This window comes from Populus euphratica, unplaced genomic scaffold (assembly GCF_000495115.2).
Source record: "Populus euphratica unplaced genomic scaffold, PopEup_1.0 scaffold254.1, whole genome shotgun sequence".
NCBI lineage: Eukaryota > Viridiplantae > Streptophyta > Magnoliopsida > Malpighiales > Salicaceae > Populus > Populus euphratica.
Window position 1 is genome coordinate 277,519 of NW_011500137.1, and position 15,698 is coordinate 293,216.

The 15,698-nt window shown below is 33.0% G+C and overlaps 1 protein-coding gene and 1 long non-coding RNA gene across 2 annotated transcripts; both read left to right on the plus strand.

The window, feature by feature from the left end:
* The first annotated feature begins 3,293 nt into the window (after positions 1-3,293).
* LOC105110537 (uncharacterized) lies at positions 3,294-5,475 on the plus strand. The gene has a single exon (XM_011005611.1). It carries the CDS (start codon positions 3,819-3,821, stop codon positions 5,031-5,033), a length of 1,215 nt encoding a protein of 404 aa, XP_011003913.1. The 5' UTR covers positions 3,294-3,818; the 3' UTR covers positions 5,034-5,475.
* A 4,684-nt stretch (positions 5,476-10,159) lies between these two features.
* LOC105110538 (uncharacterized) lies at positions 10,160-11,784 on the plus strand. Its single transcript, XR_839496.1, has 3 exons — positions 10,160-10,248; positions 10,905-10,961; positions 11,669-11,784. It is a non-coding gene; the product is annotated as an uncharacterized LOC105110538 (long non-coding RNA).
* The last annotated feature ends 3,914 nt before the right edge of the window (positions 11,785-15,698 follow it).

Genomic DNA, 15,698 nt, shown 5'->3' on the forward strand with positions numbered 1-15,698 from the left:
TAATAATAATAATAATAATAATAATAAAGAAAAAGAAGGAGAAGAAGAAGAAGAAGATGAGAACTTTGAGATGGAATATTAATGTAACGATTAAACAATGATAATAACAAATGTCAAGGTTAGAGGTTCCACTAATGGTATATCAAACAAGTATAGTATAAACTCTTATTATTGAATTGGAAACCACACACAAAGGAGGTTCCAATCAGATTATATATTGTTAACATGATTACATTAGTCATCTTATTCAATTAATGCTAATACTTGTAAATCTCGTCAAGCATTCATGATTATAACTTATGTTAACAATAAATCAAGTTCCTTTCATAGCTCAGGTGTCGGTTATACCATACATTATGGGCTATGAAAGTGCCAAGCATTTGTTGTACCAAGTGTTATACAACATAAATCAAGATTAGTTATTTAACAAGCAAAGTATTAAAGAGTGAACAAGATAACAAATATAAAACATGTTAGTATCAAACATTAAAGTCCATATTAAGTTTACATTATACTTATTCTTACACCATTAGTGTAACCTTTTCACCTTGACATAATTAACTTAGCTAGACATAATGAAAGAAAGCAAAATAGATAAACAAAATAAGAACATAAAAGTTAACTAAGTAAAGGAAAGGAAATGAAAGGCATAAACTTAATATTAATGAAAACAAAGCATAAAAAATACAAAGAGAGAAAGGAAGAGCATGATCTTGATCTGAACACCAAGATGCCTAAATGCATGGCAAATGCCTCCTTTTATAGGCCAAAAATGGGAACTATTGATTTGATGACTAATTGATAAGTGGGTGGCCAACTTTTGACTTGGTGACAATCTTTATCTTCTCTTGTCTGCCCAAAACGTCATTGATAACGTCAAAATTGGAGCCAGTTGCAAACATGAAAGTTGTAGGCAATTGTCTCAGCTTTCTTGTGTAAAAACTTCAGCTCATTTGGACTTCTAGAACTCCAGATATGGCCAAAATACCGAACAGTGCTCGGGCTGGAAGACAGATTCGGGCTTCTTTGTTGTTGCTACAATTTGGACTTGATAATGGCCTTTTTAGATCTTGGGCTCCATATGAAAGTTGTAGGCCTATGTCTTACCTTTCCATCCATATAAATTGGACCTAAATCTGAGATATATAGCTCCAGATATGACCCATTTACCGAACAGTGTTCCGGTTTGGATTGCACCGACATCTCTTTTCTAAGTTTGGCCATCTCTTTATCCTTGCAATTTAAGTTCTTCAAGTCATCAATCAATCCTTTTATTTATGTGATAGGCCTCAATTTAAAATGAACATTTACCTTAAATTAAAGGTATCTTATATTATTAGATATCTTATTATAAAACATGCTTTAGTTAAGGAGTTATTGATACTTCAAGTGCAAAATGATGATATAAAACCATGATAAAAATGCACTTTTAAGTACTAATCAGTAAGCATTATGCTATGATATGTATAATTGTTGTTATTAGTTAAGATTTTAAATTTGATAAGATTTAGAGTTTTGAAGTTTATGTTTTTGAGTTTCATTGATGGGTTAATTGAAATGTTAGAGGTTAATTATTATGGATTTTTTAGGTGTTAGTTGAAATTTGAATATCTCATTTAGGAAAGACTAGTGGATGAAGATTCTGAAATCTTGATCAACTGGTCAATCATTTGGCTTGTTTGACTTCGGTTAACTAGTGGGTCTTAGATTGACTGGTTAATAAGTTTTGGTCGATTGGCTAACCTAGAAATGAAGGATGAACAGTTCTTTTAAATTTGGTCAATTTATGAAATGTTCAAGATTGAATGGATGAATCTATTTCGCTTTTATAATTACATTTTAGTTTATTATCTTAAAGTTTTAATCTTTGATGTTATCTAGTTCGAGTTCTGAGTGTGTCTTATTTTGTATTAAGATATTCTCGATATTTTACTTGTTGAGTGTCAATATGATTTTCTTCAATATCTGCTTTTGTGTTCTTAGTACCTTTGAGTTAGGTATGTGGATAATATTCTATATGTAAGAAGAATAATATAAATATTTAAATTATTAATGTGAAATGGATATGCTTCATGGTAATATATATTATTTAATATCCCTCGTTTATGATAAAACATGATTATTTATTGAAATTGAATCCTTGATGTGAGATATTATATATATTTGAATTGATTGCTCTTCAATTGATTGATTGTATGAGTTGAACCTTTAAGAAATGATTATGTTTGTTTGGTTATAACCCCATGGTATAACAATCAGAATATTCATATTAACAGGATAGTGTTAATTTTTATGAACATCATAGTTCTAAACCATAGTTAGTCAGGGCAGTCACCAACTTATGGTGACTTATTATCCCGCAATCTGAAGCATTATTCTCACTGTATTGTGATTTTATGATAAACATTACCTTATGATATTTTTTGTAATAATTTGTTTGTGAAATTCTCTTATAAGAGTATAAAGTCAATATTGTATATATTCCTCCTTAATGTATTGACTTCTAGGTGTATATTAAATGTTATTTATTTATTGAATTGTTGAATTAACCCTCTCATTACTTTTTTTTTTCATGCTTATAACATCTCATTACTTTTTTTTTTCATGCTTATAATTTTGTTAGCATATCATTTTTGTTACTTTTAAAATCTATTCTTTTAATTGTAATTAATATTTTTTTATTATATCTAACTAGTACTCCATATTTATTGAATTAATTATGATAATAAATGTTACATAAAACTTTGATTGAGTTAATAAAAAACTATCTGTAAATATGTTTGGATTTGTATGGGTAATGAACTTGAAGATAGGGTACGTCTATGTGTTAATTATAGATATGAGGATCTAGTCGTGACATTTCATTTAACTTCTGTCATTGGAGATGTTAAAAGAATCTCTAAAAAGAGATTATTTTAAAAAATTAAATTGATAAATTAATTTTTTAAATAATATAAATATACTTTTTTCTTTTATACTCCAATAGTAAAAAAATTAATTATAACAGTTAATTATATTTTAATATATTTTATATTAATAACATTATTTATTAATTATAACCGGCTGATACAACTTCAAGTAAAAACCTTCTTTTACACAAAAATATATCAAAGAAGCTTTTAGCAGTTTTTACTAATAGACAAGAATAGCTCTTATATATGTATATATATATCGACTTTTCAACATAGCATATAAAAATAAAAATAAAAGACAGGAACCTTTTATCCTTTCCATTTGGCTTTATATTTTGGCTTTCCTTCAAAAAGCACTGCTAACAAAAATCGCTATCCTGGTTAATAAAAATCTTGACACAATAGAAGGGAAGGGATACGGTGCGCATCACCCTTTTTTTTCTCTGCTAAATTCTAAACCCGAGAGAAAAGGTTACTGTTACAGATAAGAAATGGTAAGCAGCAAAGCAAACTAAGAGGCCTATCAGTCTCTCAGGAGGAGGACAGGCTTTTATAGATTCTTCTGGTGTTTGGATGGGGGCAAGAGAGGAGATCAGATATATTTTACTAGGGTTTTGCTTGTCTTGCTCAGCACTTATTTAAAAATATATTTGCTCAGTCAGTATTCCACGTGCTCCTGGGGACTCCCCCCCCCCCCCCCAAACGCTTGAATGCACTCAATTTATACTCTCTGACCGCATGTTCCCTTCCATTTGTTTGCATCTCTCTTCCCATCTCTCTCAAAAACACCAAAAACCAGTCAAGAAGCACTTACAAGGTATCAAAAAACCAAGGATTTACTACTATTGTATTTTATCCAGGAATCATAAAGGTTTTTGCTTTGCAGTGACTGTAGTATTGTCATAGATGATGATGGATATCAAAGGAGGTAGAGTTGGTGTAGGTGAAGAAGATATGAGTGATGGTATGCAATGTAGTGACCATCCGTACAGAAACAACCCAGGTGGGATCTGTGCCTTTTGTCTTCAAGAAAAGCTTGGCAAGCTTGTCTCTTCTTCGTTTCCTTTATTTCCTTTACCTATACGTGGCTCCTCCTCCTCCTCCTCTTCTCCTTCTTTTAGATCTGATATTGGTGTTGGTGGCTCTAGCAATGGAGGTGCAGGTACTTCACTATCATTTTCTGTGCGTCCGACAACAACAAAATGTAGAAATGATGGTGGCAATAATAGTCACTATCAAGAATATTACACAAGGAGGGCCAGGATCCCTTTTCTTTTGGCTAAAAAGAAGAAGAAAATCATGGTACCATCATCATCAGATCGTGATATTGTTTTCAAGAGAAGCAAATCTACTGCAACTCCCAGGAGAGGCCATTTCCTGAACTCTGCTACTGATGATGGTGAGGATTTTAGCCCAAGGAGAAGAGGGTTTTGGTCATTTCTCTATCTCTCTTCCTCCAAGTCTAGTACTTCAACTAGAAAAACAGAAAAGATGTCTTCTTTAGCTGCAACTACACAACTAGCAGCAGCAGCAGCAGCAAATGGGTCCCCGGTGAGGCCAAAAGAGAAGTGCTTAGGTTCTTCTTTGTCAAAGAAAGGTGACAATATTGTGGTAGTGGAGGATGATGATGATAGTCCTAACAGCCAAGCAACTGCCTCCGCCACCTCTTTCGAGAGAAAGGTGTCAAGGTCTAGATCCGTTGGGTGTGGAAGCAGGAGCTTCTCCGGTGACTTCTTCGAGAGAATCTCAACTGGGTTTGGTGATTGCACTCTAAGAAGAGTGGAGTCCCAAAGGGAAGGCAAGCCCGTCACTGTTGGGACTTCTCACATGAAAGGGAGGGTGAGGTGTGGCGGTATCTTTGGTGGGTTTATCATAACCTCCTCGTTTTCCTCTTCATCATCATCCTATTGGGTTTCATCATCAGCTGAAGATATGAATGGGAAATCATCAGGAGCTGGCCCTCTTGCTCATGGTAGGAGCAGGAGCTGGGGCTGGGCTTTCGCTAGCCCAATGAGAGCTTTCGGCAGCAAACCTTCTTCAAAAGATGGGAAAAGAGACATCAATAGGAACACCACTTCAAACTTGTCTGGCATTCCTTCATTGTTAGCTGTGAGAGGCTAAAGTAGAAGGGTTGAGGCTGCTGGTGCTACATTACACAGTACATTCTATCATGATCTTGTTTGTTTGATTCGTGCTCGTCTATCTTGCTCTGATCAGTTCTATCACTAGTAGTTATTATACTTTTTTTCCTTAAATTTTGTTGAAATTTATTGTTATATATGAAAATTATTTATCTTTGAGATAATTGCATGTTAAGTCATATATCCTATAGTGTCAAATTCGAAACCCAGGTGAGCCAACAGACTGCTTGGAGTTGGAGGTGAAGAAAATATTTATGTGCGATATTTTTAGCAGTTGCAATATAGTATTCTGTGATTCGCCAAGGTTTTGTGCTTCGTTTGTGGTTTTAATTTTCATGTATAATTAGTTTGTATTTTGCAAGTTGTAAGATCTGGTGTGCTAGGTGCCTGAGCTGGGGTTTTTTCAAATATATTTTTAATAATTTAAATGTGCTAATATTAAAAAACATATTCTGAAATAGATCACAAATGTTTATATACATATAAAAGCTAATATTGTCACTTGTGGACACATGCTTGGTGGTGCTGGGCACATTTCTAGGCCTATAATGCTGTCATGGTGATAATCCCCTTAGGCCTTGGCCATATGAGATTCGGTCAAGCCTTATCATTGTTTTTTGAACTTGGTAGAGGTAGATGTTTAACTATTCATTGTATAATCCTATCTCACCACAAACTTAGGCATTAAATTTTTTACTGTTCGTCTTTGCCAGCTACTTGAACAACTGTACAAGACAGCAGGGTTCTCTTGTGAGCTGCTGCTTGTACAGTTGTTCACAGGGACTTGTCATCATATGTTTTTCACCTTCAGGTCGAAATTATTTTTTTACTAACGGTATCTTTCCTTGCCGTGCAAGGAGAGGCCATTGCAATTCTGATTCCCAGAGATTTTCAATTCATGTCGTAATTGAATTGGATCGTGCGTATGTTTAGTCAAGTCTTGGTGTGGAAGGGTGTTTTTTTTTATTATTAATATTATAGAGGTGAGGTGAGGTGAGGTGTTTGTTTGATATTGGAACACATTGCCATTGTCAATCTAATAATGCTTGAATAATCTTGACACCCCTTAGATGGAGATTATTTGATCGAATTCAATGAAATCTTCAAACACTTTGGGGGCACAAATCCAATTCCAGACCAGAAAAGAAAAAAAGAGAGTCTGGAAAATCCTGAAGGAGATGCATCCAATGGTGCATGAAGAAGTACACAATTGCGAAAAGACGGGAAAAGGGATGCCTGGGGAGGCACAGATATTGGTTCAGAACATTAATAGAAGTGGTCCCTTGATGCATGCACTTTTTTTAATCCCAAAAGCTTTGGATTTTTTTTCCCCTTCTGCAAGGTGCCCACAAGCCCTTAGATATGGAAAAGAAACCCAGCTCACGGAGCGCTCGATTAGACTTTGAAGCATCGGGAAAGGGCAAAACTTCTCGGTGTCCTGACGAATTTGTGCTTAGACAGGGAAATTCAGTTCTGTGCATTTTTAGGCCCCTCACGTGCTCTGTATCTTTGCTTCCAGGATAGAGACTCAAGAGAAAGAAACAACAGAGAAGGGTCCATCCCAACAGTGCATCTTGAATTATGGCCAGCAGCAATTGAGTGCATAGTTGAGGGCTATCGATTTCTTTTCTTTCTTACCTTGAATGAATCTGGTATCGAAAAAGTTTTGGGACCATATTTTTTACTTCGGAAAGTTATATGTAGAACTCGAAGAAGGTTGCTGTTTAAAAGGTCGAGAACATCCACATCGCCCAACAGGATGTTGTGCGGAGAAAAAGGCTCCGAGACAGGCTAGAAGGCAGCATTAAATCATTAATCGAGCAATAAGAAAAAGGTGTTCTATTATTGTTTTTCCTTCTTGATTTGTCTATGGGAAAACTACTTTCGGTTAAAACCTTTACTTGCGAGCTATCTATTGAAGCAACTGAACTGCTTGGTACCATCGATCATCACTTTTTTTTATATATAAATGATAATAATAATTTAACATAACAAAAAAATATTTATATCATAGATAATTATTTAATATTATTATTAAATTTAATTCAACAAGTTAACGTAAAAACTTGATTTGGCCTGTCTAAAAACAATCTGACCGACTAATAAAAAAACATTAAATTATAAAATTGATAAGAAAATGATGAAACTAATCGAAGAAAATCCTCTAGATTTAGTTTCTTGTCTAAACCGAGTTTAAAATTAAATCACATGCGAGTTGTTCTATTAAATCATATGAAAGTTGTCCTGATGTGATCTAATTGACTTGGTCATTCAAAAAGCAACCCGAGAAACAATTAAAATAGTTTGAAAATGAAATTAAAATGGAAAAAAGAGCTTCACTAATCATATGAATAATGAAGTTTCACAAAGAATTTTATTTCTTTCGGTGTAAAAGATAATCAAGATTAAATTTTCTTTTTAAACTACAAAATATTACACTCTTAACATTAAACTAATTTTTTAAAAAAACAAAAAAAAACATTGAGAGCATGGGGATTTTTTTTAATGTTATTAAACCTAGGCAAGACGATAAATCTTGAAATCCCTTGACTTGGATTCTTACCTAATGTTAGTTTCAATTAAATTATTTAAGAACTAACTCAATGTGAATTGATTTATTTAATAGGTTTAAAGAAAACCTAGATGACTGGCAAAAGCATGGATCAACTTAAATAAAAAATCAAGAAGAATTTTTTTAAAAAAATATTGAGACGATAACATGGTTCATAAACTAGTTAGGTTTAATAATTTTTTCTCTTAAAAATATTTAAGAGTGGATTTAAAAAAAAAAAACTTTAGACCCACGTTAAGTGTTGTTTTGCATTTATGTGCATTATAGTAATTTAACTTTGCAATAAATAAATAAATGAAAAAGAGAACAGGTTACTCAATCAATTAAAAAATGACTAATTCATAATAATTGGAGTATGAGTATAAAATAAATTTTATAAAAAAAAAGTAAATTGATTGTTTCAGCCTATACTAATTAATCCAAATGAATCTTCTAAACCTTAGTTAATATTCTAAATCTGCAACCTGTGAAATTGAAAACCTAGGTTCAATTACAAATTTCAACCGTTAACTAATTTAATGTTAAATGATAACATTAAAAAACAAATCCCAAATAAAAAAAGTAACCAAATCCAAAAAAAGAAAAGAAAAAAGAATGAGCATCAATTATGAAAGGAGAAAAAATGAAGGTGTAAAATTGAAACAAAAAAAAAGAAAAATTTCAAAAACTATCTTAAATAGCAAAAAAAATAAAAATTAAAGAGAGGACCAAATCTAATAGATAAAAAAAAAAAACTAAAGTAGGATGCAATTGAAAAAAAATAAGAAATGAATAAAAAACAAATAGAAATAAAAAAAAGGGAACAAAATCAAAAGAAAAATAACTTTAATGACTTATATGAAAATTATGGAGGGCTAGACACAAATTTCCAAGCAAAAAGAGAAAAGAAAGCAAAAAAAGAAAAGGATGTCGAGGACACCTCGGAGGTTCGACGACTACACCATCACATGAGGAGGAAGATTAGGCTGAGAGCAATCAAATGACATGGTAGATGATTATTATTTAAAAAAATATTTTTATTAAGGTTTTATATCATTATTTTGCACTTGAAGTATCAATAACTCCTTAACTAGAATATAATTTATAATAACATATCTAATAATATAAGATACCTTTAATTTGTGGTAGATGTCCATCTTAAATATAGGCCTATCACATAAATCAAGGAATTGATAGATGAGTTTAACGACTGAAATTAGAAAAACAAAGAGAGGGCTAAGATTAGAAAAGAGATATTGGTTCAGTTCAAACTGAAATATCATTTGGTTATTGGATCATAACTAGGGTTGTAGAACTTGAATTTAGATTTACTTTATATGGATGGAGAGCTAAGACATAGGCCCAAGACTTTCATAAGAGTCCAAGATTAAAAAAGGTTGTTTTCAAGTTCAAATTGTAGCAACAACAGAAAAGTCTGAATATGTCCTGCAACCTAGAAACTATTCAGTATTAATGAATATGTCCTGCAACCTAGAAACTATTTAGTATTAAGCCCATATCTCGAGTTCTATAAGTCTAAATGCATCAATTTTTTTATTGTTGGAAAGCTGAGATAATTTCCTATAATTTTTATGAGGATAATCTATTCAAATTCTAATGTTAGCAATCATGTTTTATTCATATAAGAAGATAAAGATTATCATCAAGTCAAGATATGGCTATCCACTCAATAATTAGTCAACAAATCAATAGTTATAAATTTTATCCTATAAAAGAAGGCATTTTTCATGCATTTAAGCATCTTGGTTTTTATATTAAGATCATGTTCTTGCTCTTTTTTTTTATATTTTTTGTAATGCTTAAGTTTTGCTTTCATTAATCTCTTGTTTATACCTGTCATTTCCTTTACTTTACTTAGTTAACTCATGTCTTATTTATGTTTTTATTTTATTTATTTATATTTTTCTCTTTCATTATGTTTAGTTAAGTTTATTATGTCAAGGTGAAAAAGGTTATACTAATGGTGTAAGAATAAATATAGTATAAACTCAATATGGGCCTTAATGTTTGATACTAGTATGCTTTATATTTGTTATCTTGTTCACTTTTAATACTTTGCTTGTTAAATGGTTAATCTAGATTTATGTTGTATAATCCTTTATATAACAAATACTTGACACTTTCATAACCCAACCGTATGGTATAACTGATATTTGTTATGAAAACCCGTTAAATTATAATCTGAGTAAAATAAATAAAGTAATAGATTAAATAAAAGGATTTAAAGTATTGTAATTGGATACAATAGAATAAAATATAAGATGTTATGCTATGAATTAAGTAAAAAGAAGAGTTGAGTGACAAAAAATAGAAATGAGAAGAAATGAGGGCTAATGTGTAACTAGGTAAAAGTTGGATTATAAATGCTCCATTTTTTCTCTTTTAGCCGTGAGCTTGAAACAAAGAGAGAGGGGAAAAGTGTGTGATTTTCTACTTAAATTCTCATTGTTTGCACTAATTAAAGTGAGTAATTAGAGTGATTAATTTAATTAAACACCAAGAGGGGGTTGATTTTAATATGGTGAATGCATTGGAGGAAGGATTGCAAGCTAGGGTTTGAAGAGGGAGAAGAAGAAAACTTGATTTTTCTTACATTCTTTCCTTAAATCCTTATCAAAGTGAAGTAAATAACATATTTCAAATGATTAATTCCTTTAATTTTATGTTTGATGGAGGATTATGCAAAATTATGATTATGTGAAGTTGTGAATTTATGTTATAATTTATAGGAATAATGCAAATTATGTTTGAACCATATTAGAAAGCATGAATTATGATTGGGTAAGTATTTAATTTTGAATAAAAGAAACAAAAATTATTTTTCCTTATTTTAATTAAATATTTGGCCAAAAGAGGAATAATTTAGGGGATTTGAGGTTTAATACAATTGTTTGGAAAATATGGGAAGATGAAGGTTTATAAGTGTTGTTATATGAATGGAGTAAGAATTTTTTTAAAGAGAAAAGAAAAATCTTCACTTCCTTCCCTAGGTTGTTTTTGGCTAAATGGAGAAGAAAAATTAGAGAATGGAGTTTAACTGATATTATTGAGGAATCTTTCTAAATTGAAGACAATTAATATTGATAGGTTAAATTGAATAGAGACTTTTGTGAAAAAATAAGTAAATATTTAAAAAAAGATGGTGTTTTGTCCCTCTTGAAGTAAAAGTCAATTAAACTTAATTAAGGGTGTTGGATTAAATCAAAGAATATGTAATGGGTATTAGAATTTTACCAGTTCGAATGAATGAATAATGACAAAGTAATTTTATTGGTGCAGAGGAGGGCGCAGGACTTAATCAGCAACAAGGGACCTCTTCACGCGTACAGACACCAAGTAAGTGTTTGATACCTTGGAGTAATTAATTAGTTTATATTTTTTTTAATTGTAGAAGGAATTTTATAAACTGTAAATTCTAGTGCTAGTTGCTGGAAATAAATTTGAATTTTTAAGACTATAAATTCTAATGGTAGTTGCTGGAAATAAATTTGAATTTTTTATATTGTAAATTTTAGTTCTGATTGCTAGAAATAATGCCCTGGTGAATGGGCAAGTCTTGAAAATTATTTCCTGGTTGCTGAAAATAATGCCCTAGCAAATGAGAAGTTACTGGAAATAATGCCTTGTTGAATGGGCAAGCCTTGAAAATTATTACCTGGTTACTGGAAATAATACCTTGTTGAATGACCAAGCCTTGAAGATCATTTCCTGATTACTAGAATTTATGCCTGGTTGAATGGCCATGTTAAGAAAATTAATTTACAAATTAATGGGATAACCACTCGATGTAAAATAGATTCATTGTACAAATTTGAAGTTAAATATGCTGGTTTGTGGGAGACACTCTTGATATTTTTATTTTAGTAAATTTATCCTTATGTCTAGAAGAGAATTTAGAAAATTAGAGATTTCAACAAGAAAATAAGACAATTTATTCTATGATATGAAAGTCACTTTCATATAAATGAATAATTAGTCTTTAATCAATTACTTATTGAAATGTGCAATTGTTTTAATCATGTTTAATGCAATTATGTTTTTAGGTACATCGCACCCTCGATCTGGAAAGTAGATGCTTGGATAAATGATTTTGTTATGTGATTAATGTAATTGAAAGAACTAATATTTTGTTGTAATATACTTCCATATCTAAAATTGTATTGTTTAACTTATTATCTTTGTATGATATAATTTATAATGTTATTATTATTAAGTTGAATTATGGTTGGTTGTATATATATATATATATAAGTGTTGAGTTTACATGTTGAAACTGTAACAGTTGGTATCAAAGGGTTTGGGTTTAGGAGTGGAAAAAAATAATAATAAAGGGTTTAATAAATTTTTAACTTGTACTAGAATGGTTCGCACAAGGAAGGGTACAATAATTAGAGAAGGGTTTGATGAGAGACAATGAGAGGATTCATTGGAGGATACTGCCTCTCATATACCCTTAGAGCCTCAGCAGTCAAGACTAGGAGAGTCGACTGGACTCATTTGTGACATTGACTTGAGACATACTAAGGGGTTACAACTTGAGGGTTCAGACCAGCAAAGACAAGAAGTCGTGCCTCCAATTATGGCTCCAGCTATGACTCCAGCACCTCCAGTAATTCCTACACTACATGTCAACCCTTTGTTCATAGCTCAGATAATGAGAGCAGTGATTGAGGCAATGCTTGGTGCCTTGGCTCCACAATTCCAATAGCTCAAACAGTGTAAGCAGCTCCAGTGGCTACGAAAAAAGCTAATAATGTGGTCACATTAGTGCGGATTGTAAAAAGCATGAGAGAACTTGGGTGTGAGCCCTTTTTAGGTGAACCAGACACCGAGAAAGCAGAAAGATGGCTTCGCACAATTAAGGATACTTTGGATCAGATATAGATAATAGAGGGCTTGTGAGTAAATTGTACCACTCATTTACTTTTTGATAGGGCATGGTCCTGGTGGGATACAGTGAGATCAAGGAGACCCGCAGGATCCTAGACTTAGGCTGAGTTTAAAATGCAATTTGAACATCAGTTTTACTCCTCCTATCATAGAAAAATTAAGGAACAAGAGTTCTGGCCATGAGGCAAGGAGACATGTTAGTACTTGATTATGAGATGAGGTTTCATGACCTCTTCATGTTTGCCTCGCATTATGTCTTTAGTGAGCAACATAGGATGGTAAGGTTGAGAGATGGATTGCGGCAAAGTTGAGATAAGGGTTGATTACATCTAAGTTTGAGACCACTAAAGATTTTGTATCAAAGAGGGCCAATAAGGTCAGCATGGTCTAGGTAAATGAAAAGATACAGAGCACACCCATAACAGACCCCCTTTCTCAAAAAAGAGGAAAGGATAGTACAACCAGTTAAAAAAGGTAGGAGGTACATCAGTTGCATCAGTTTAGACTACTGAGGTGGGATCGACAGGAGGACAACCAAACCTCAGGGGTAATTTTTCTAGAGGAGTGTTAGAGCAGAAAACGATCACTTATCCCTTATGTGTTAAATATGGGTAAAGGCATCTAAGAGACTGTTCTGCAACACTAGGGCAGTGTTATATTTGCCGAGGGGAGCATATGTGGAGGGATGCTCGCACTTAGGGTGAGGTTGTTATTATTACAAAGGTCAAGGGCACTTCCGAAGAGATTGTCCCCGTAAGATTGAAATCACCCAACATCAGCAGCAAATTCAAAGTCAACAACAGTCCACTACTATGAATAGACCAGCTAGACAGGTTTTGTCAGGGGCCAACGACAATAGGAGCTGAACTCATGCCTAGGGTGATAGAATACGGGGGGGGGTCGAAATCAAGGTAGAGTATACTACATGACCTAGGAGGAGACCAGGGCCGCTTTTGATGTAGTGGTAGGTAATTCTCTATCAGTTCATGTATTGTTTGATTTGGGTGCCACACACTCATTTATTGCAAATAAACTTGTGGGGGGATTAGGGAGAATCCTTGTAGAATAGAAAATGAGTTTATTATAAGCACTTCATTAAGTGAAACTGTGAATGTTGGTCATATGTATAAGGGGGACCAGATTAATATAGGTGGTTGTGAGTTAAAAGTAGATTTATTATCACTAGAATTACATGATTTTGATGTCATTTTGGGAATGGATTGACTAAGTATGAATAAAGCTCAAATGGACTGTTTCACAAAAAACAGTAACTCTTCAAAGGCCTGATGGTAAAAAGATAGTGTTTAGGGGGTAGAAATATCATCCCAAACTATATTATCTTAGCTATGACCGCTAGGAAAATGATAAAAAATGGTTGTGAGGCTTACCTTGCCTATGTCTTAGAGACCAAAATGGGAGATATTCAAGCGTCAAATGTTCCAATAGTAAGCGAATTTCCTGATGTATTTTCGGATGAACTGTCAGGAGTCCCTCTGGAGAGAGAAGTGGAGGTCATTATTGATGTATTGCCTAGTACGTCTATAATAGCCTAATCAATGTATAGGATGGCGCCAACCGAGTTGGCCGAACTGAAGATCCAACTATAGGAATTACTAAATAAAGGGTTTATTCATCAAAGTAATTCACCCTAGGGAGCTCTTGTGCAATTTGTGAAGAAAAAGGATGGGACCCTTCGGCTTTGTATAGATTATAGGCAGTTGAACAGAGTAACAATAAAGAACAAATATCCGCTCCCGTGGATATATGATTTGTTTGATCAACAAAAAGTAGCAAAAGTGTTTTTAAAAATAGATCTGAGGTTGGGATACTATCAATGGAGGATTAAGGAACTAGATGTAACAAAAACCGCATTCAGAACTCGGTATGGACATTACGAGTTCTTAGTAATGCTATTGGGCTAACAAATACACCGGCTGTGTTCATGAATTTGATGAATAAGGTCTTTTGACCATACTTAGACAAGTTTGTGGTGGTATTCATAGATGACATCTTAGTTTATTCAAAGTCATATTTAGAGCATGAACAACATTTGAGGCAGGTAGTGATGACCTTAAGGAAGCATCAACTATATGCCAAACGTAGCAAGTGTGAATTCTAGCTGAAGGAAGTGATTTTTCTAGGACACATTAAATCGGCTGAAGGAATATCGGTGGATCCTAGAAAAGTTAAAGCAGTATTGAAATGGGAAAGACCTACCAGTATCACTGAAATTCATAGTTTTCTTGGATTGGCAAGGTACTATCAAAGATTTATCGAGGGATTTTCTACCATAGCTATTCCCATGACTCGGTTGACTTGAAAAGAGACAAAGTGGGAATGGACTTAGGAATGCGAAGAAAGCTTTTAAAAACTAAAAAAAAAGACTCACTACTACCCCGATGTTAACACTCCCATCAGGAACTGAAGGATTAGTATTCTATAGTGATGCCTTAAGGAAGGGACTAGGGTGTGTATTAATGCAACATGGTAAAGTAATTGCATATGCCTCAAGACAGTTAAAGGCTCACGAGATCAATTACTCGGTGCATGATTTAGAATTAGCTGCTGTGATGTTTGCCTTAAGAGTATGAAGGCACTTTTTATATGGGTCTTGGGTTCAGATATTCACGGATCATAAGAGTTTAAGGTATCTAATGATGCAGAAGGGATTGAATATGTGGCAAAGATACTGGGTGGAATTAATAAAGGATTATGATTGTGTAATTGATTATCATCTAGGGAGACCAAATGTAGTCGCAGATGCTCTTAGTCACAAGGTGAAGATAGTGGATGCTCAGTGGGAGGATTGGGATGAAAAGAAATTGCTAGAATTAAGAAAGATTGATGCTCAAGTAGAGGCGGGTCCATATAAGTCATTAATGGCCCAATTAAGAGTAAGGTCAACACTCCAGGACAGGGTACTAGAAGCTCAGCAAGAAGATCTAGAAGTTTGTAAGGTAAGAGAAAATGAGAGATTAGGAATCAAGATGCCATTTCAAATTCAGAAATATGGAATAGTAGTCCTTGGAAGACGAATGTACTTTGATTAGTACTTAAAAGTGCATTTTTATCAAGGTTTTATATCATCATTTTGCACTTGAAGTATCAATAACTCCTTAACCAAAGCATGTTTTATAATAATATATTTAATAATATAAGATACCTTTAATTTGTGGTAAATAT